This window comes from Thunnus thynnus, chromosome 6 (assembly GCF_963924715.1).
Source record: "Thunnus thynnus chromosome 6, fThuThy2.1, whole genome shotgun sequence".
Taxonomy (NCBI): Eukaryota; Metazoa; Chordata; class Actinopteri; order Scombriformes; family Scombridae; genus Thunnus; species Thunnus thynnus.
In genome coordinates, this window is record NC_089522.1 from 15031601 (window position 1) to 15054601 (window position 23001).

Sequence of the window (23001 nt, forward strand, 5' to 3'; positions counted from 1 at the left end):
AAAAGCAATGGGACAATTAAATAATTTGATTTGAACAACCACTTCATCGCACAACTTCGTACGCACCCACACTTCATTTATGAAATAAAGTCTACAATAATTTGAATGATGAGCATCAGTTACACTTCGGGAAAGGAAACCAAGATAAACTCAGATTATGTATGTTGGAAAAATGAAATTCATTCAATGTTTTAGAATTTATTTGTCTTTAATCTTTCTCATATTGACTTTTTAGTCAATTTTTAGTCAATATGAGAAATACACTATTGGTAATAAACAAAATTTATCACATAAATGTATTTAAAAACAAAATGTAATATTCTTTGTTTACCTTGTCTTATCTAACTCGTTATTTACCACTACTTTTGAATTGGATGAATTAATGTATTTTACTTCCTAGTAATCCTGTGTGTATGTGTGTGTGTGCGTGTGTGTGTGTGTAGCATGTGTGTTCATTTGAGTGCATTAATGGACGTATGAAAGTAAAACTTCAGCTGAACCGTATTGTCTGCAAAGGCCTGATGAGACAGAACAAGCCACAACTATCAGAGGAAATCACATGGCGAAAAATACACGCAATCACACTTGCACACACACACACACACACACACACGCACGCACAGATGTTGGGAGGAGGGTTGTTAGAAATATCGCCGTTGGCTTTGTCGTGATAAACCACATTTGGCTGATAGACAGATGTTCCAACTTATTTTAGCTGTCTCTTAACAGAGTCCACACCCAAACACATACTCCGTACATACACTCACACAGTGAGCAAATATGAACAACACAAAGAGAAGCTCAAACACAGCTTGTATGTACAATACATACACGCAAACACATACACACTGAGCAGTCTATCAATCTTTAGCGTCTTATTGAAAGGGGACACCAGTGGAAGCTAATGGCTATTTTGCTAAATCAAACTGTTTCATTTAACTAGATTGTTCACAGAAACGTGTTTGCATGTGTGTATGTGACTGTTTCTTACTGTATTTCTATGTCTGACACACATTCCGATTCATATTGATCTCTATCAGCAAGATTTAGATCCATTGCAAATGAACAGATCATTAAGAGTCTCACTTAATCTCTCATTTGTCCGTTTCACAGAGAAACGCACACAAAAGTGCACAAATACACTCGACACGACCACAGTTCTGCACACTTCTGGGCCAATGGCCGATTCCGGTGTTACCATAGCAACATAGCCTCAGCAACAAGCATTCAAGCACACACGCAAACACAAAACACCTACAACCGAAAGAGCATACAGTAGGTAACTGATCTATGAAGGCTCCGCCATATAACAGCTCAACTGCTATTATTTCCACTGGCTCACTTTCATTTTAATCGTCTTTCCCCATTGACCCTGTTGGAAATGCCATTATGAAATGCAATGAGGCAGACTATAAGTTATAGACAAAAGTCTGTGTTTGTGTGTACGCACATAGATATCTGTGAGTGTGAGCGTGTGTGTGTGTTTAATTCCACTTTGCAAGAGGAGCCCTTGATTGGAGGAGGTCTTTACGAGCCGGAGGAGGGGAGTGTAATTTCCTCCCGGCCTCCGCCAGTTCCGTTGAAATAACAGAGCAGAGGAAGCCAAGCTCTCCCGGGAGGAGACACACACACACACACACACACACACACACACACACACACACACAAGCATACAAACACACACATGCACATACAGCTAGCAAGTCGGCCAGCCATCCTGGGCTTACAAATAATCACAGACATGCACGTATAAAGACACAGATATAAACTAACACGTACATACACACATGAACAGTCAAAAAACACAAACATACAGAGCTACAGTATGAATAAACTTACATACATCTCCAACATACATACATAACCTTGAGTATTACAGGTATACTCGGAAAAGAATGACATTCAGGCCCAGACACACGGAGTAAGCAGCATCCAACAACTTCATGGAGCAACTTTAATCACAGTTAAAGCTGCCAGGAGCAAGAAATCATTTAAACACCTGATTATCACATAATAGCAGGCTTGATGGGAAGGTAAACAGCCCTTGACAGCTAGTTTTCAACAGCCCATCATTCATAAACTGATTTAATTTCACAGCGGAAATAAACGGTATTATCGACATATTTAAATTCTAAACTGTTGAGTGTAACAACGGTTCAGTCTGTGTCGTGTCGTTACAAACAGCTTGCGCCCGAGCCGACACGGCAAATTATCTTCCATGAGTTCTGAACAGGCAGGTGAAACGTCTTCCCACCAGCTGCTGCACTTTTGATGATTGCTTGCCTCATGCCTATAGCGAAACAAGATCACTCATAGTTCAGCCGTCAAACTTTCAAAAATAAATGTCTGCATGAGGTAATTTGTGTCAGTAGGCAGGCGTGTAGTGTGTGTGTGTGTGTGTGAGAGAGTGTGTGAGAGAGAGAGAGAGAGAGAGAGGGAGCTCATCAGTGAGGGAGTGCTGGCTGCCATGCCCTGAGGGGAGTCAGTGGGGAGAGAGGGAGACGCCAGTACAGGCCATACAAGTCCCGCTGCCTTCCCTTCTCCGCCTAACCCTAACCGCCTCGCATGGAACTGCCAACATACTTAGCCTGTGTGTGTGTGTGCGTGCGTGAGTGTGTGTGTGTGTGTGTGTATGTGTGTGCAAAAGCGTCATGGTGGTATTCACTTGGTGGGTTAGACATGGGAGAGAGTGAGAGAGAGAGGAGTCTACAACAACAACCTTAAGGCTTCTCATATCCCTGCTTACGTCAATAACAAAGTTTTACTCTGTCACAGCCGCAATTGAAGTCTGAACTGTACAAGCCTTAACAAGCCAAAAGCCAATCACTCTGATATCTGTAATGAACCCAAACATAAGCAAACATGCTCAGATTCTCAAATCCTTCTGTAAAAAAAAATAAGACCTGAGCATCTGTTTTTCCTGCCCCCTACCTCCCTCAGGTAATTTGTTTTGGCTGAACCCTGTGTGTTAGGATACAGGTCTTCATTCTAGGCTGCGAAAAATGTCACCAGTTTACCTGTATCACTCAAACACCTCCGGCTTATCTAAACCGCCTTTGCCTTGCGTGCCTCGCACACAATAATCAGCAGTAGCCACGCTCAGTAGCTCGCTAAGCCTCTTACACCCTTCCCTCAAGATTAGTGCTTGGGAGCGACGACAGATGCGCTCCGTGGTGATAAAAACACACACACACACACACACACACATACACGCGCGCACACACACACACACACACACAAAACCCGCCGCACCTGTGTGAACAGATTTGGCGACGGTGAGCCGGCACTGTGCTTGCTCAAAGCTGACACACACACAAATACATACAAACACACACACACACACACACACACACACACAGTGGTGATGCCGTAATCGTGACACACCTGCAAGGCCTCAAGGTTTGGCATCGTGCCCCTGGCCGAGCCCTGAGGGGAGGACTAAGCAAACAAAAGTTCGACGGCAGCCAGGTGAGGAAACTGATTCAATGGGACAGAAGATCCCCGACCAACGACACCTAACGTCAAGCAGCCATACTGGACAGCTCAATGCCTCTGAATAAAAGGCCGTTTGATACTCTGAGTCTTTGAAAGGCCAAAAGTGGATTTGATATTCATGCTGAGAAAAATTACCATCAAAGTTGACATGTGTGCCTGTGGGGTCTTCACCATCAAGGTTACAAAGAAAGGCAACGCTCCAATATGCACTCTCACACGCTCACCCACTGATTCATGCATGCAGAGCTGAGCGATACCAACACATATATTACTATTAAATATCTACCAAGTGATATGGTCTATGAGGAAAAAATAAATTATAAAAACAACAAAACATTAGTAATAAGGGTCTATAGACAGGCGATTAAATTGACTAAAATAAAATTGACTTAATATAACAGCCAAGCAGGTACAAATATTTATCATTAATTGAACTGAGCAAAAATGATCAAAAACATTTCTATTACTAAACTATAAAAGAGTAGTTTTAGGCTTTACTACATTACCATAAAAATACCAAAAAATATCTAGTCTCTTTACACAAATATTTGTATCATATGGATTTATCCCCCAGCTCTGTCTACATGCATCGTGCTCTTTGACAACTTATAACCTTCACCACTGAGGTGAATTCTTGTCGACCACAGTTAACAACCCAGCAGCAAGAAGTTGTCCTCGAGTCAAACTAAATCTGTATTTCCTATGTAGTTTCTCCCAGTTAACACATTGACACCACAAATACAGAAAGGCAGTGCAGCAGTTAACACCGGTGTGACAGAAGATGAAATATTCTTACCACTGGAGATGAAATTCGACAACCAGGACAATCACAGATTGGAGGATGCACCTGTAAGATTCCTTTGGACATAAGAGTCTTGAGACTTTTCCCTGCAACAAAAAGAAATGAGCCACGTTCAGTGTATAGAGTAGAATATGTACCAAACATATTCTCCAAGCAGTAAACTCATCGCCTCCATGACACAGCATGTGGTATTATCATCTTTCTTGAGAGTGGGCCCTTTTCTTCAGCACATCATCTCAGGATTCAAAAGTTATCGAGAAGAATCTTATGAAAAAGCATCCAATAAACTCAGCACATAACCGAGAGAGCTTGTACCTGCAGACAAACTTGACTTCTCTCTCTACATATTTGCCATGAAGTTTAATTCTCCCTACGGTCCAGTGTGATGAGCCAGAGAGACAGCAGCCTACTGTCATCTATCTATAGGAATCGGTATATTAAACTATTTGATTATCATTTTTTGACCTGGGGGCGACACCCTCCCCCCCCCACACACACACATCTTACCGTGTGTCAGTTCTGCCCGAGTAACCTTGTATATGTGTGTGTATGTGAGATGAGGGGGCGCGTCCACTATGCATAATTATTGCAGATACTCTACTTTAAATATCAACATTAAAAAAAAATACCGGAACAATATCACTGATCTGATTGATGCGGACACTGTTGTACCGAAGACCACTTAACAAAATGCATCGACAGCTATACATTCAATAACAAGTTGAACATATAATTGGATGCAAATTTATCACAACATCAAACACTGACTGTTGTTAAGAGGACAGACAAAAGGCTTATTTTCCTGAAATCTCTCTCAAACCTAAAATGCGATGCGTAAAAGTGTCAACACCCATGCACAAGTGCAGCTGCACTTAACGGAACGATTCATCCCATAATGAGTAAAAAAAAAAAACAAGGAAAAGTATTTTAACTGTCACACACTGTATTATCTAAGTATCAATGCTTTTCACCTCAGTCCCGGTGCAGCCTACTCCTGATGCCCCGGTTTGGTGTACGATCGCTGCCCAAACTCTGTGTCAAAGCCTCGGAGGGTATGTGGAGGATATGCGCCTTTTCTCATCTGTCCCCTTACGCACTGGCTGCTGTAACCCTTTCACTCCAAAAAACTCAGCACCGAACCACGAGACCCAAGTTTGTACCCAGAATAAGCAGCGTCTATAAAGTGTTTAATAAATAGTAAGGTGTCCCTTCTCTACCCAAGAACCGTGAGGACAGTGACGGTTGTTCTTACCTTTGTGTCTTATACTCCGTTTCCAATCTTTGGCAGTCTCTCGTCCACTGACAAACTGGAACTCATTGGGGGTGAGCCACTCGCCCCTGTATTTAATTGAGGGTCCTTTGCTACCTTGACACAGTTTATTGATATAAAGCAAAGCCTTGTTTTCCCCGCACTCCACCTCGATGCACGGCTCCCCGTTGTCGAAGAAGGGCTGAAAGTCGGGGATGGAGGAGAACCTCTCCAGCATTAAGTCGTCCGTGTGATGGTGGAGGCGCTGGTGATGCAGCGCCGAGTCATGGAGCCCCAAGTACGCGCGGTGATGGGCGAAAATGTGGTCGTAGGGCGGCGGATGCGGGGTCACCACGGGGATAGCGGTGGCATTTAAAGGGGCCAGGTATTCGGACTGGTTGAACGCAGTCAATGCCATGTCGTCTCCATCCAGCCTCTCCTTTTTGATGGCAGGCATGTTAGAGGGAGCCGAGCGCCGGTAACAAGTGAAAAGCTGCTCGCCCGATCCAACTTGAGCGTCCTCTCCGCCTGTGAATTGGGCTGACCCAGACTTGGAGACGCGCCGCTTGGTTTTACGCAGAGCCCCCGTGTCGCCGTGAGACAGCGGTCTGGTGAAGTTGCCGGATAGATTCCCATTCAGTAGTTTCCAGCTCGCAGCGGCAGCAGCGCTCTCCGCCAGCCTCACAGCTCCTACCTCCCACATTTAATCACACTCGCTCTGTTAATACCTGACATGCTGGGTAGCCCTCAGCCCCGGACATTATGTTACCTTAGTGATCATTACCAGTCGCAGCTGCACGTCGTGCCTCTTATTTCTTTGCCTTTGAGGAAATAATAGATTTTTTTTTTATCTACTAGTTAGAGGCAATTTTTTTTTGATCGGCTGTGCAATCTTTAAAAAAAAAAACGCAAAATGATTCAGTTATGAGTTTACACGTGGCCAAGATACCGTTTCACAGAAGACAACAAAAAAGAAACTGATAATAGTACATGTCTCCTGTTACTGAGACAAATGTGGCATATGGCATTAATCAGAAACGTACGCCATACATATCAGGCTCGATATTCCTGGGTTGTATTTGCGCAACAGTAATACAGTTGAAAGTTTGGAAAGAGTTGTTTTTTAACCCCTGTGTATGTCGTTGAAGTCACGCTGAAGTTCACAGACCCAGACCAAACAAGATTTGCACTCTCTGCCGCTTCTCAACTTGGCCCATTTAAACAGCGGAGGCTCGGCGAGAGTCCACGCAAAGGAGGGGGGACTGCGAGGGACGGCGCTTCAATGCGTAAAATGGAGGAACCATCATTAGTGAGCATGAGGGAAGTAAACTGTCATTTCCACCCATGCAACTGGATCTAAAACTCGTTTTAACAGCTGTCTTCGCACTCACAATTTATAAAGACCACACATGAGTATTTTAAAGTCCAACAACACTCGCTCTGAATCAATCTTTCATCTTTTAATAGTTTCTTGTACAAACCCCCTCCCAGAAAAGTTGATAATTTATGATTATTTTAAAACTCAGTAATACCAGCCCATAAATGAGGCTTCAAGCATTTATGCCAACAGTTCCTACACATGTACAACCACTTCTCCCAAAAGCATTATTTGATCATTTGAGACCATTTTAAAGCCAAACACTGACAACAGCAGCCTTAAATCAAACCCTCACATTTGAACAAAGAGACGGTCTGGATCACAGACATCACGGGCCACCAGATCTATCCATGACATCAGCCGACATCAGGTCTGCACACAGTGGGTGTTTTATGTTCTCCTCGTGTGTCTAAATTCAACCATCTATTTGTTATACTCCACCTACATTGACGCCATCTTGGCCTCTCTTCCCTGACTCGTGCTCACCTGCTGCGACGGCTTCAGTGAGCCGCTGCTAAAAACTGCTCAACAGTGCACAGAGCTGTCAGTGTGAAATATTTTACACACAGTATACTTACGTGTCATAAAGCTTGAAAAAGCTGTTATGATTTTTTTTTTTTTTTTTTTTACATCACGAGCACTCTGAAACCTGTTGACAACCCAGCGCGATGGATGTTAACCTTGTGCTGTAACTATATTAGGTTTCATATCATGTTTCTCATTATGAAAACAACAGCAGAAGTAGGTGCGATATTGTAGGCTCAGATATTACAAAAATGGAGAGGTGTAACTTGGAAATGGTGAGTGGGTGGACGTGCTTTTGATTCTTGTGACCTGGGAACGAGTCCTGAGTGAAGTTATTTTTAGAGACTAAGTATTTCTATTCAGATATGATCAAAAACTTCACCTAATCATAACCAAAGTGCTTTAATGGTATATCTGAGACTGTTTTAGTAGCCTAGACATAACTTTGTAAGTAGGTAAATAAGTTAAACTAAAACCCAAACCTAAGCTTGATTCAAGTTCTTTGACTTTTTGGGCCACAAGCAGGTGTCTGTATAGAAAAGTTCAAAAGAACAGATGATAAAATGTGTGCAACTGTTGCTGCAAGATTGTTGTTTTAACTGGAGTAAAACCTCCTCAGCCTGGAAACACATTTTGTGAAAGCACTTTCTCTCAACACTGTCTGCAGGGCATGTTCCCCTGAGCTCCTGGAGCTCGTGAGCAGGACCACATCTGACCCCCATCAGTGGAGAACCACCCAGGTGGATCCACCACCGACACATGGAATAGCCATTCCAAGCAGCAGAGGTGGGGTCCAAAGCGCCGTGTGTCAGGGGCCTATAAATCAGGCCAAACTGCCTCTGACACACACAGGAAGGAGGCACGCCACACCGCAGGCGGAAGCGGTGCACGGAAAGGCCAGAGACCACAGCCTGGCCAGAACTGGTATAATGCCTACAAGCCTGGACCAGGCAGGCAAACACACAGTAGACATTTACAAAAACACATCCCAGCTAGTTCACCAAAGACGATGACAGACCGTAGATTGACATTTTTTCTCTTTTTGGAACTGAGAAGCTGTGATGTCTGAAGGGAATGTAATGGAATTCGTGGGTTTGTGGATCAAGAAGAAACCAAAACAGATTTTACAATCACAGCTAAAGAAAAAAAAACAAAGTGACTCCTGACATCGCTTATCCAAAAAGCAAACCGTTACCTTTACATTGAACACAGCTTGAAAAATGAAATCGAAAGGCAACATTTTTCAACTAAACAATAATGTCACTTCCCACATGTTGGTAAGTACACTGAACAGTAGCGCTGATATAAATCATGAGCTGCTGACATTTATGGCGTGTGTTTACAAAGCCATTTCTAGGAAGTGGAACACTATGATTCTCTTTTTATCAAACCAGCCTTCACCACATCGAAATGTCTCGATGGAAATCTTGTTTGTGCGTGCGTTGGTGCTGCAAGGTTGCACCATCGGGAGAGCCCTGGTGAAACCAGTCATAAAGGGGACACCCATGCCCACTCTTACACCCACTCCCAGTCCATGACTGTGACTCATTCTCGGTGGCTCGTCACGGAGGGGTTCCCCAAACTTGTGCAGTGACGACACTTCTGCTTTCACATCTTCAAAAATCGGTTCGGTGTTAATCTGAGTAGATTTTTCCATCAGCCTTTCTGTCTCGTTTATTAAAATCTTTGATGTGATGGGGAAACCTTGTTTCACCTTTCTACCTCATTTAACCTTTTTCTTACTTCTTCTTTTACTTCAGCATCGAAGAGCCTTTTCTTTTAAAAACGTATCACCGACAAACCCACGCCTACTCTTACACCCGATGAATGTACAGTCAAACTGGAAATCATAAATCAATTAATACTATATTACAGTAAAAAGGTATCTTCCTATGAAGAGAAAATTAATTCTGCTTACATGTTATGAGCCATCTAGATTATGACATTTCAGACTGAAAAGACCAAGAAAGCAGTTAGCATAGATTCAGATCATTTATCTACTGTATAATGTACTAATATCATGTTTTAAGGAATAATAATATGACATTTTGTTCAGTATAATTAATAAAGTTTCAGATTTTACAGCAAAACTGATGAATTCTAAAAGGGAAAATGCATCTTGGGTCAATCTTTAATGTTAAATGAACCTACTTTATCATTTTCTGCTTCAATCAGTCAGCTCCTGCATTTCCCAGAATGCCTCTGAAACTACCTCCACCGAAATAGACTTTCTAGATTCAGCTATTGCTTTCAAAGGTAAAAGACCACAGTAACACAAGTAGCAGAATGACTTCTTCCAGTCAAGATAGAGAGAGGAGACCCCTGTTACTCAAAATGTAAACCAGAGGACACTGGTGTCACCTCCTCTTACAGTTTCTCCCTTCTATTAGTTAATGCTGGTTCAAGACTGATTTACCTTGTGAGTCTGAATACAACAGTAAACTCTCTGATTCCCGGAATCTAACACCAAAAAAACCACCAACATTTTAAACTGAGGAAACATTTTCTGTAATTTTGGAATAAACAGATTTCATGATGAGAATCTACAGGAAGTAGACGAGTAATACTAAGATGCATCATGCCTCCTCCATCCCAATATGTTGTTAATATTATCTCAAACTCATGTTATGTCTCAGTGATAAGTTACACTATAATCAATATCATGATATGTTTCCATTCATTTCTCCAGATATTTAAACTCTCTGCTGTTCTGCTGCCTGTTAAATTCAGTTTTTTCTTTGGCAGTTTATGGCTGTTTGATGATGACTCACACATATTGATGTTAAGTTTTTATAAAAGCTCAGAATCTTTGCACTGTAATACACACTTTTTCCAGCTATTTTTAAAACTCGGTGAAACTGTATAAAAATACGACAGGATTTATTTCTGCTTTCCGAAAGTAAATTTGGCTATTTGGCAGAACCGTTTTAGTTTCAGTAGCCTACACAGATGGCTTACTCGAGATTAGAAATGTAGATGACTTCATGCAATTTACTGTGAATTGCCTGTATGGTGGTATCACGGTTAATCAGATTCAATGGCGACATCCTCAAATTGCTTGTTTTATCCAACCAAGATAGTTGATTTACAGTGATTCAAATCAGATAAAGGCAGTACATCCTCCCATTAGAAAATCTGAAACCTGTGAATGTTTGGCATTTTCATTGATAACTTAAATGACTAAGTATCAAAACTGTTGGCATTTAATTTACAGTTGATCTACTTATTGGTTGACTACTTCTTTCCGCACCATTGGTGATGGTACGAAAATGCAAGTTGCTTTGTGACCTTAAGCCCTACAATGCTTCACTAGTTTTGCAGTGAAAACCAGAAATGACCTTCTTGTATAAACCAAAAATTCACAGTTGACTCCTGATCTTTCAGAGATCAACCCTCAGCATGCAAATTACAAAGGAAGCTTATGGCAAATGACTGGCATTGTTACTTTGCAGTGTAATAAGCCTGAAATCCTGTCCGTCTTCACGTCCATTCCCTCCACCAGTCGTCCTTCGAGAACCTCCCTAACGCGGCCCCCGCCTCTGCGCCGTTGTTGGCAGCGGCCCCGGAGCCGCAACGCTGCCGGCGGGGGAGAGAGGTAATAAATAACCCGGGGAGAGGAGCGGAGACCGCCGGGCGGTGCACAGTCTGACCTGACAAATACTCACTGGAAAACCATCAGAGAGCGAGAGCCCACCCCTAGTGCTTGGAGCCAGCCTTTCAGACATGAGCTGCAAAATATATAGGCCTGCCCCTACTGGAAAAAAGAAAGGAAGACAGACAGAAGCGTCTCCGTCTCTCCCCCCATCCACATCCAGACACCGCCGGAGACACGGCGAGAGTAATTAACTATTTAAAGCAGAGTATGAATTTCTTTGGAGAGCCTACACAGTATGACTTATCCAATTTCCCCAAAGAAATATGAGATAGTAAACACGTCAGAGGAAGTTAAAGAAAAAGAAAGCAACTTCAGTTTTGCTTAAAGACTGAAGCCAATTAGTGTAAATTTAAACCACGAGATAACCTTGTGTAGACTTGAGTAAAATATGACTTTTCAGAAAACATCCGACTTTTGTAGTTGGTCACCAGCTGATTAGTTATGACTCTCAAGTTTAAAGCAATGCTTAAAGGATGGATTCACCCAAATAACAAAAACACTTTTCTTACAATTAGTGGTGTCTCACCATGTAGGCAGCTTTGTTTTTTGGAGATATACATCTCTATCACCACGCCAATGCAATGAGGTGACTGGGATTTTGTTTCTGATGCCAATAACATTGAACATTTACATTTAGAAGTTCAACTGTGACATCCTTTTTCAGAGATCGTGTCCCATCACTCTCGATAATCCACAGAATACACTGTCAACAGGTTTGTGGATGACCAAGAGTAATAATGGGACGACTGTTTCTGGGGAAAAAAACTACATTTTGGAAAAATGGAAAACAAAATCCCAATTACATCCATTTGTATTGGGTGGCAGCAAAAAAAACTCAAAGTATCTGAAAACCAAGACAAATAAAACCATAACTATCTGTATGGCTACATACACTAGACCATCAGTACCATCAGAGGTAAACAAAACAAACGTTCATTGCAGGTTTATGATGGAAAACTGTGGTCTACTTCATGAACCTGACACACTACGCCCCCATTGCAACATGATGGCCACACAGCTTCCTGCATTGGCTAAATGTATGTAATTCCCAGAGATACTAGGCTGTTTACAGAGGTGAATGCGTCATGATAAATGTCATATTACTAACCTTTGCATTACAATGGAAATTACCTCTCTCACCTTTCTTTCACCTCTTTATGCCACTTCTCATTTCTGTGTAATTTTAAAAAAAAGCTGAGTAGAAAAAGTCAGATTATTGCAAGTCGACCTTATTGTAGCTGTTAATACTCATTTATGATGCTACCTTTGCTGACTCATTCTTATTTTATCTTGATATGAGTCAGGGGGGGGGAGGGGGGGAGTGTAGCTCTCCTAAGTTGGAATTTGTGGAATTTAATATCAGAAAATGTTTCAGGGGATGCGGTCTCTGGGCTTTGAGCATACCATGTTAACAGACATGGAGAAACATCACACATTAGAAGGGAAAAAATGTGGATCAGAGTGCTGAATTTTTAACACAAGTCTTTGGAAAGCACCAAATTTGGCATTTCAATACCCTTCATCTGGTAGTGCTAAACACCACATCACATTTCAAAACTTCTTATTCTCACTGTGTGTCACTAATTGCTCACCAGGAAGTGTTTTTGTCCACCGTGTGCAGTCTCTGAACAACAGCAGCCACCTTCAATAAAAGGTTTAAGTTCAACTTCCCCTTCATTTTCGGTTTCAAAACATTTTTACCAGTGTATGGCCCTGTAAGCATAGAGAGACCTTGTTGCTATTTTTGTGGCGTAACCCAGGCCCTGAAGCTAAATCTTCACCCAAACACTCATCCAAAAAATTCCCCAAAAATCTGTTTTAAAACTGAACTAGTGTGAGACCAACACAGTCTTGTAACTCCAGAATTTCAGAGTTGGCAAGCAGGCAGAGTAACATTAGACCCTGGAGGGGGCTGAGGGGGGTTTTATGCTGTCGTGCCGGCGCCCTTGGCCTCCCCCGGCGGATCTGGGGGGTCAGGCGGCTGTCTGTGATCCCACACAGCGGCTCTTCCACATGGGATTTATTTTCTTGCTGGATGGGCAGGCAGGCGGCCCAAGAGGATTCTCATTTTAGACCAGCGTCTGTAGCTGTCAACGCCAGCCGACAGAGGCGAGCGGACACCCGACCCCGAGTATACTCCCTCAACACTCCCCTTTGGACTCCCTCCCTCCTTCCTCTATTCCCTGTTCGCACACACACACAAACACACACACACACGCACACACAAGAAAATAATGACTTCACAGCCTCTCAGTTTGTCTCACGGAAACTTTCACTCATATGATGAGGATGGAAATTATAAAATTAGAAATCTTACGTAATAGTTTCTTCAGTTTTTGTTTTTAAACACATTTTGCATCTCTGGAGTCCTTATCTGTGATTATAAAGCTTCAACGAGCAATGAGCCAGGTCTATCTAGCAAAAAATGCACAGCGTCTCCCCTTCCTCCCCTGCGCCGTTAATAATTTGTGCAGTAAAAGATAGCGTGCCTCTCTGAGTTTGTGGGAGTTATTGGCACAGTATTCCCCACCATATTTGTGCGAGGCAGTGATAGGAACATAAATTATTTCTTATCTCTTCCGCAATCCATTTTTCAAAGGGCTCACTCTGTGTTTGAAGGGTAGCAGCGCCAACAGCCAAAGCCCAGATAGTAGGCTACATTAGCCTTCAAGAGATCCGAATTAGTGATTTCAAACAATGCAATGAGAACAGAACTCATTGATATGAGCAGTGCCATATATGACCATAATTTAATATCAAATTAGTCTGCTGGAATCCAAGAAAAGATCAAAACAATGGCCAACATCACCATCACTACAAAGGCAGACATTGTTGTGAGGTTATTAAGTTAAATGCGTAGCTGTATAATTGGGGATCTAAGTTGTCTTAAATGTTAAATATTTAAGAGATTCTATGAAATTTTATGGTGGATTTCATGGAAATTTAACCTTTTTTTTTTTTTCAAAGTATCACTGCATTAAGTTTTTTGTTTTAAAAAAACATGGGACAAACCAGCTGTTTTAGGTAGTAAAAATATTCCTTCAATAAGAAATTAAAGTTAGCTAAGTTTAATTAGCTATCAGCTGTTCACTGAACTGTAAAATGACCAATCTACACTGAAATAAAAACAGTCTATAGGCCCGCTGATGCCTTTGGAAGATGGCAGAAGATTCAGCCCACTCAATTGTGCTGTGCTGTGCTGAAAGCACAAGCAAAGTCCTTGTAAATCACATGAGCCACTTTTCCACAACGAGGCCCCTTTAGTGCTTACCAGAGGTCAAGAGTTTTTCTCTCTGTTGAAAAGACGCAAAAAAAAAAAAAAATCACAAGAAAAGTTTTTAGGGAAACTGAAAAAGTCAAATAATGACTTGGCCTGGCGAGCCCTGTGAACACTGTTCTAGATCTGCACATTCAAACCGCATTATTTTGTTGGAAACTCTTCACAAGCGGTGTCAGCTATCACTCTCAGCCATTTAGATATATTCTACAGTTCAGGCTGATCCGCAGAGACAAAATGACAAATGATAAATATCAAAACCCTCCTCTGCAAAGCATTAATGTCTGCTTGCAAAGAATAAACCCCAGCTCTCCCAGCTACTATTGATTTTTTTTCCTGTGTGATGTGAAACCAGCAATCAGCACTGTGGTTCGAAATAGCCTGAAACTGGAGCCGAGACGTCGATGAGTCGCCAACACATTTCAATTAGCGAGCCGCCCTGGCCGATCTCTCCCCGGGGGCACAGAGCACAGAGGGTCGGGCACACCCAGCCCAAGTCCACATATGGTTCTGTGTTGGCTCAAATCAATCTGATAAGGCACTGAAGGAGAATTTACACACGCTGCAGCCGACCGACTTGTCCATTTCTAGATCTTGTCCATTAAGTGCAAAACACAAACTTGTTTATGTGCAGGTCAAACGAGCTACAGCGTGCGAAGGCCTCCGAAGAGTGCGGTTTGTTTGACATGAGTTGTTTCCGGTGGAAAGACGCAGACGGAGCAGTGGGACAAGACTTGACTGCTGCCAGTAGCTGCTCATATCACATGCCTTTGAGATGTGAAATTACGGTTTGTCAACGATTTAACTTTTTACTTATTTGAACAGCCCATCCAGAACATGGTTTTCATTTATAGCGTTCCCATGGCGATGCAATCTAATGCCAAAAGGAGTGACTTTTCACACGTTAATGTTCTGTACTTGTACAGATTTTCAGTGTCAGCTTTTACAAAAACTGCATGTTTGCTTCTTCTTGCTGAGTTTTTGAGTATATGAACTAAAAGAAGAAGTTTCTTTTATGTTTATTTTTAGACTGAGTATAAGGCCATCTTGCATTTGCAACATAAATAGTGAGTTTGGCTTTGTTTATGAGTTAAAAAGGATTGGTATGGTACACTGTTGCTTTGAAACTAAGTTTGCTGAAAAGGTAAAAACTACTTAAAGGTTGAGATGTCTGCAAAAATATTTTATTTTAGCGCCACATTTAAGAAGTTAAAATGTTTTTAGTTCTTATTCTACTTTACTGTTGGTGATAAAGTAATTATGATCGGCTACTATGATCTAATAAAAACATGACACCATATTAAAGCAAACACTCCGTTTTAGGCCTGTGTTGAACCTCAGGGCTTTTTTGGTACTGACCGAAATGTGTCTACAGCATATTGAAACTGTACCAAAAACTGAAATGGAATGTTTGGTGTGATTCATAATCTTGTTTACTTACTCTTTCAACAGATAGTTCCTGATTTAAATCAAAATTTCAATTATTTTAGACTTTTATTTAGGAAATGTTCTCACACAGCTGCTAGTATTTCAACATCAGAGCTTTCTTTTGTTAAAATATTCAAAAAATAAATGTTTTATAAAAAAAAATATGAAAAGATTTCTCAAAGTAAGGTATCGGAAAAAGTATATCTGCACTAGTATTACTTTTCCAAAGATAAGTGGAAAAAAATGTGTTTGTCAGTTTGCTCTCTCTCATTCGTAGCCGTGTTGTTTCATTCTCTGACAGCTCTCATCAACAACAGCAGACTGGTGCTGGCATTGTGTTTGCATGCATGTGTGTTTCTGTGTGTGTGTGTGTGTGTGTGTGTGTACGCGCTGTACATTCTCCACTGAGGGGCCAGGGGGTTACGTTCAAGCCACGGGGCCACAGCGACAACTCGCTGCCCCCCCTCTCTCAGCCCCCCGTACCCCTCTGGCCTTTTGCTCCTCGCCTGGCTGGCAGCCCTGCATCAGGCAGACACACCACAGGCTCTGCCCCCCCCTTCCCACACCCCCACCAGCACACACATACACAAGCGCACACACACACACACACAATGCTCGCTCCACCACCCCCCGCTCTGGGCCGATCGATACAGCTCTTCGCCTTTCATCTGACCAGAGCTTTGGAGGAGCCGCACTTCCTGAAGAAAACCCAATACAGCACTCCCTCTCAGGGTAGCTTATTCTGTGTGTGTGTAAATGTGTGTGTGTGTGTGTGTGTGCACATGTGTGTGTATGCACTGATGCTTGTCTACACGTTCATGTGTTTCTGAATGAGGATGTGTAGGTGTGAGAGGCAGAGAAGCAACGGCTTGGTGTTAGCTGGCAAACGCTGTGATAAATCAATTAAAAACAAAGACGAATATAGGGTTTGTTTGATTACACGGGTATGAAAGACATATGACCAGTTTCTAAAATACATACACATATGTTTGAAGCCATGTTACACTGGGAAGATTAGTATTGTTTAATCGCTTGCTCTGCCTAATTTGACCAGGAGATCCTGAATGAGAGAAAATCCACGGTGGTCATTTTTTTTCATTGTGCTTAATGTTACAGGATGAAAAAAGTTCCACCTGGACTGACAGTTCAGTCTTAGTGGAAGATCCTCATAAATACGTCAAGAGCAGGAGAGGCAACATTCATTTCTCTCTCTCTCTCTGTTTCTCTTCTGCTTATCCGACAGCTTCCTGTGTTGTTTGAGGATTGGGAGTCTTAACTCTCTCTCTCTCTTCTCTGCTTATCCTACAGATTCCTGTGTTGTTTGTAGACAGGGAATCCTAACTTCCTGTGTGGAAGAGGGAGAGAGACTGAACCTCCTCACTCAGCATCCAGGTGTTAAACAAGAAGAGGCTGCTCAGGTCACATGGAGGTCAGGTGAAAACACCGTCTCCCGGGACGAAAACATACCACATGTGGAAAACTGTTTAGAGATGTTGGTAATATTTTACAAAAGGGCGTAGTTACAACAGGTTTATGACAGGTCCAAACAACTGTATCAGTCATACACAGTTTGTACATGTGCTTCAGAAAACTTAGATGAGTCAGAAAACTCACCGACCAAAAGAAAAAACAGTGAGTGTCATAGCTTTCAACATAAAATGAAAATAATATCATCTCTTTAATTAGTTACTATAAATAATTGAAGTGGAGAATTACAAATACATATTTTAGGAGAGATATTTTTCCTGTGAAACCAACCTGAAGTATCCAGCTGACATAACAAACATGTATACAACTACAGCACACACAAACACATTAACCGAAGAGTGACGCAAAAGAAAGTTCAGGAGATTTACCAACAATCAGCTGACTCAGAGAGAGAAAGGTGGTAGGAAGTTGACCTTCTGTTGACCGAGGTAAGCCCACAATGATGTTTTGCTTATCAAGTTTAGAATACAAAGTTTGAAAAGAGGACTTGAACTGTGCGGTGAACACCAATGGAGATGTCCACCATGGTTTTGCTACTGATAGCAGCGACAGCTCTGGTTCATTTGTCTTCTTTGACATAATTTGCGAGTTGTTTGAGTTGTCAAACACTAAATTAGCTGTAATTTGACAGTGAAAATGTGCCTACTACATACTCTCCAAAACCATGACAAGCAGTTCCTTATCTATCTCAATTCTCAGCTATATACTTTCATCAGTGGTGTAGCGGCTGCTAAATGATGAACGCCACTGATAAAATTTTACATTGTACATAACAATCACGACAAACAAAACGCAAACCACGAGCACTTTCTCCGCCTCAAGCAGCTGACTGGATGGGAACACCACAAAATATTACATTCTGTTTGTTATCTAATATGCTATTTATTTATATTATCTATTTATAAATCTATATTCAATGAAAATAGTGTATATTTTCTGTATTGAAGCATTTCATTCTTTGACATTATAACTGCAGCTGTCTGGTGTCTGGTATCTTCTGGTGTCAAAAGCTCCTGTAAATTAACACATACATGAATCTATGAACATGAGTAAACTTATCTGGAACAATTCTAAGATAGTTTCAAGTTATTCTACTGATGGTGTGCATAAATACGGGTCCTGGTGTCAAGGGCTCTGCACACGCACAACAGCACCGCTACTGAAAGAAATTCTAGGGGAAACACTGCACATAAAACAAAATCTAAGAATATAAAAAGATGATACAGAGCAGATGTCTGGACATGTTCACCTTAGTAGGACACCAACCCAAATTTCCACAGAATACGTGCTGTTGTTGCATTATACAAAACAAAAAAAGTTTCAACCCAAGTGAAATTTACAAAAAAAAAAAACCCAAAAAAACCAGTGTATAAAGTGTGGAGTCTGGAGGGAAATAGGTGAAGTCGGAGTCTCTCTGAACTGTCTCACTCAGTCTGTACTTGTTGTCACAGCAAACTGTCAGCCAGGGGACGTCTTCATTGATTGCTCTTGGCCAAAAGAAATAAGCTGAAAAACTCCTTCAGCAGTCAGAACAAGTCCAAAAATTCACTTCATGTTCAAAAGGAGGAAGTTTTATCTTGGAGTGACCACTCAGAAATAGTTTGGGTGCCAATGAAACTATAACCAGATTTGCTGCTCCATAAGGTATGTGGTCCTGGTTTGGTCCTGTTTATTTCAATTATTAAATATCATACCACAATATATTTTTACAGCCCTTGTTATGAGTGTTTTGCAGTCGGGGAAGGACCTCCCATCCTCTAGTAGAAGCTGCAGAGTAACTGGGCCAACAATCATTTATCAATGACTTATTTTTTAAAAAACAAAATCAAATTCATTAATCAGGTTAATTTTTCATTTTACAATAAGCAATTAAGCCTGCAGTTAATAAATGTGAATACGTCATTCATAAATGGTTCTTGGCCTTGATGGTCTGTAGCCCTCTACCAGAAGGTTAGAGGTCAGGGGTCCAAAACAACAAAGCAAACTACACTGGTAGAAGAACAACCAAGCAATCTTAAAGATACCTTGTATCTAGGCTTTATAATTATTCATTACTGAGCTATTCAGTATTAACAATTATTAATCAGCTATAAATTACTTCTTTAGTGACAATTTAGACACAGTAACGTTTAGAACAAAAACAATGGAAGAAGTGCTACTTGGATCTGGCAATAATAAAACAAAGAACTTGTTTTTAATCATGTCGATGAATATAACAAATCCCTTTACTTTAACCCAAGTCGGAATGATGCTATTTTGCCATTCGTCCTATTCTGCTGACATGGTGAGAATGTAATAAGTAAAGTGATGAAAGCCCCTGAAAGTCTCTACTATCGTCAAATACAGTCAGAGTTTTCTGACCAGTCTGAGTCTGAGAGCAGAGTCAAACCTCGCTTGTATCCAGACAATTTTGATTTCCTTCCCTTTTGGTGGAAAAGGTGAGAGCAGTTTTTATACAAAGATATGTACGTGTAGATGCACATGCTTGCACGCCACCCACCCATCAGAGAAGCTCCAGTCAGGATGTTGTCCGAACAGATGTTTAGTCTGCCCAGAGCAGCACACTGCCTTATGTTTTTATTGGCCCGCTGAAGCCACTGGCTTTCCACGGAGGCACCACTGCCTTGGTCACTACTCCCCCCCCCCCCCCCCCCACCCGACCCACACAAACACACGCCAGGCCTTTGAGGTGGAACGTCAAAGGGTGAAGGAGCAGGGAAGGGGACAGAGGTTGGAAGCAAGAGAGTTGCTGCCAGATCCACGGGGCCGTGGACGGGGCCGTATAAACAAGACTGAGTGTGGCCACCAGGGATTGGTACATTGTCCCAGTGGAAACGTCTGGCCCCGGATGACTCAGCCTCCGACACAGCACAGGAGGAGGAGTGGCGAGACACTGCTCTGTCCCAAACAGTTTCCAGACTATCCAAAATAGGCTTGTTAATCCCGGCCTGATGGTAACCAAATGTGAAGTGAAGGATGAGAGTGTTTGTTCGTTGTAACTTAATTTCAAGACAGTGAACTTCCAAACCTGCTTTCTGGGCTGCAGCACATGACCAAAGGACATAAATATGCAATGGGCATGTCCCTTCTGTAGTTATTCACTATGAACATAAGTCAGGTGACAGCATGGGATTTGATTTAAGAATTTATGTAGGTGTGTACCCTGCATGTGTGTTTGCAAAGACTGGAAACATTTGTAAAAATCTGCATTCCTCGGGATCAAATTCAAGAAAATCAAATCATACTGTAGTGAGCTCATTTTGGTTAAAAAAAAAAAAAAAAAAAAGTGAAGGAAAGAAGAACTTTTCATTCATTTTTCCCAAGGAACATCTGCTCATTACACATGATAAATGAGTGCCACTCCAACGCCCCAGCACTGAGTTAAGTGCAGCCCTGCTCCCTGGTCTGTGTCAGGTGCAAGTTAAGGACACCCACTGTTCCCTGTGGTCAGAAGGGAAGGAGGACAGGAGTTAGGGAGGGAAAGAGGGGAAGGGATCCAGGAATGCGCAGCAGGGCGGCTGCCTTGGCAGGTAGATGAAGTGAGGATCACACGGGCCGTTGTGGGGGTGATTAATGTGTGGAGGAACGCACGGGAAGGAAAACAAGGCCATAAATCAGCTGCTGGGCCTCCATGCTAATTGTAATTGAAATGAATTTGTCTGGCCTATAGTGCAGGGAATTGCAATTGCTATTGACCAATAGGGCCCCGGTGGTCTGAGGGAAATGAAACGGGGAGAGCGGCTTGTCTGTGCCAAGATCAATACGTAACCCAGAACTGGTATTTGTGTCCAGTAAATAAAGGTGGTTAGGGGGAGAACATGTAACAGGTGAGATATTTTGTTGGCTCCTGTGGTATCTTTGGTCAACGTGATGATGATGGAGCAGTTACTCAGACTGTAAGGTTCTCTGACTGTTGGCCACAATCTAGCCTGAATAGTTTTAAAACTAATGTGAAACACACAGAGCTAAGGCTAGAGAGGGGAGTCACTCTTGATATTGCTTTCACCCAACCCTTTTGGTTTTTCTTTTGACTGACTAAAAGCAAAAGGTGTGCAACATTACCCTGTGAGTGAAAACTTCATGTGCTGGTTGCTATATAGGATGTATGTTTCTGCTGTATTCTGCAGAAACTCATGCATAAAATGTGGAGGAGTATGCCTTCCAGCCTGTTTTTTTGTTTTTACTTTGTTTTTTTGTTTTTTTCACACCAACCCCCAGTCCACCTCCCACAGTCAAACAGGTAGCTCCCCATTCATTAACACAACCACGCACTAGCTAATTGGGACATGCACAGACCTGTGTCTGTGTGTATTTGAATTGAATTTAAGCATAGACAGGTATGATGGGTCTGAAGAAAAGGTTTTTTCGATGTTTCGATTCAATGCGTGGTGTGCTGTTGGATCTAATAGCCTCTTAACTGATTACTGTAAATGTAGCAATGCTAATCTGCTTAAAGCTGTTCGGCCAAAGCTGTCCTGTATTCAAGGGGAGTTTCAAGTCCGCAGCTGCCAAGCTTCAATCCAAATTAAGACATTCAGAGATACCTACTCCCACTAACTTCAGGCATGAAAGCTAAGCACATTATGTGACATTTTCTTCAGAATGAAATGAAATAAATTAGTTCATTTTTATGGAAAGAAAACATTTGTACGAAAATCTTTCTTAAATAGTTTAGATAACGATTATAAAATGAAACTCTAAGTGAACACCATTGCTCAAAGCTATAAAGGAAAAGTAGCCTTGGACAAGAGGGATCCATGCTGTGTTGAGCACCCAACAGTGTTTCCCCTGTTCGTCTCTCTCTGGGAATTGGTCTCCATGTTGTGATCCAATAACATTCCCCCATGAGACTGCAGATAGCATCCCAACCTCGCTGCAGATAGCATCCCAACCTCGCTGGAGGAAAATAACATCCACTTCCATTCATACACGGAGGAATACTGAGATTCATGGCTACTAGTTACTCAGGCTACTCATTCACACCATTTCAAGTACTGAGTATGCAAACACACCAAGTAAAATACTGAGCAGGGACTGTAAAGTACAGAGCGTTGCGTTACATATGGTGAAATTCTCAGCTACACGTTTGAAATTGCTTGGAAGATTTCACATGCTCTGCGACAAACTACACAACAAGCATTCACCCCCGCAATTTATAGCTCTTTGAACCCAGCGGGTGCAACGAACAATAGAAACAAAGCATTGTTTTTTAATTGTCTGTGACAGTGTGGGCTGCTTGGCACAGAGGCCTTCGCCCTAACTATTGGGGCTGTGTTTGCTAAACGAGCCAGAGCAACACCGCGGAGCCCACAAGGCTCCACGCTCTCTGATACGACCAGGGGCTTTTCTCTGCCTGCACACTCCCTCCACAACCTTACCTCCTTCCCCCCATCCTTCCCCTCCGTCAGGAATCTATATTTCATAAGCGAGCTGTGGAGCTCCAGTGCCCAATTATCAGCAGATAAGGCGCAGGAAGCCCTGGAGCGCCGGCACGGCTATTTAGACGGGGAGGGGGGAAGGAGCTGGAGAACGAAAGGCAGGCAGGCAGGCAGGCAGGGACCCAACCCCCCAGGGGCACTTCGCCCTCACCATGCTATTTTTTTCTTCCTTCTTTTTTTCTTTTCTCTCCCTCGCTGACAGCCTCCTCCTCCTCCCCCCCCTTACCTTAGCGGCAGGGTTCAATTAGTGCCGGCGGCGGCTAGCA

The 23001-nt window shown here is 42.3% G+C and overlaps 1 protein-coding gene across 6 annotated transcripts in view; it reads right to left on the reverse strand.

The window, feature by feature from the left end:
- samd11 (sterile alpha motif domain containing 11) overlaps nucleotides 1-23001 on the reverse strand; it is an 87256-nt gene that overhangs the window by 45370 nt on the left and 18885 nt on the right. Inside the window, exons 1-2 of one of the 6 annotated variants that reach the window (XM_067591977.1) lie at nucleotides 5550-6747; nucleotides 4292-4383 (exon numbers count right to left, since the gene is read on the reverse strand). The exons of 1 other annotated variant lie outside the window; for it this stretch is intronic. In XM_067591977.1, coding sequence (XP_067448078.1) covers nucleotides 4292-4383; nucleotides 5550-6249 — 792 coding nt within the window. In that variant the 5' untranslated portion in view covers nucleotides 6250-6747. Of the gene's footprint in view, nucleotides 1-4291; nucleotides 4384-4612; nucleotides 4696-5268; nucleotides 5389-5549; nucleotides 6748-23001 lie in introns of those variants that run through there. 4 more of the 6 variants (XM_067591978.1, XM_067591980.1, XM_067591981.1 and 1 more) reach the window with 4 other exon arrangements.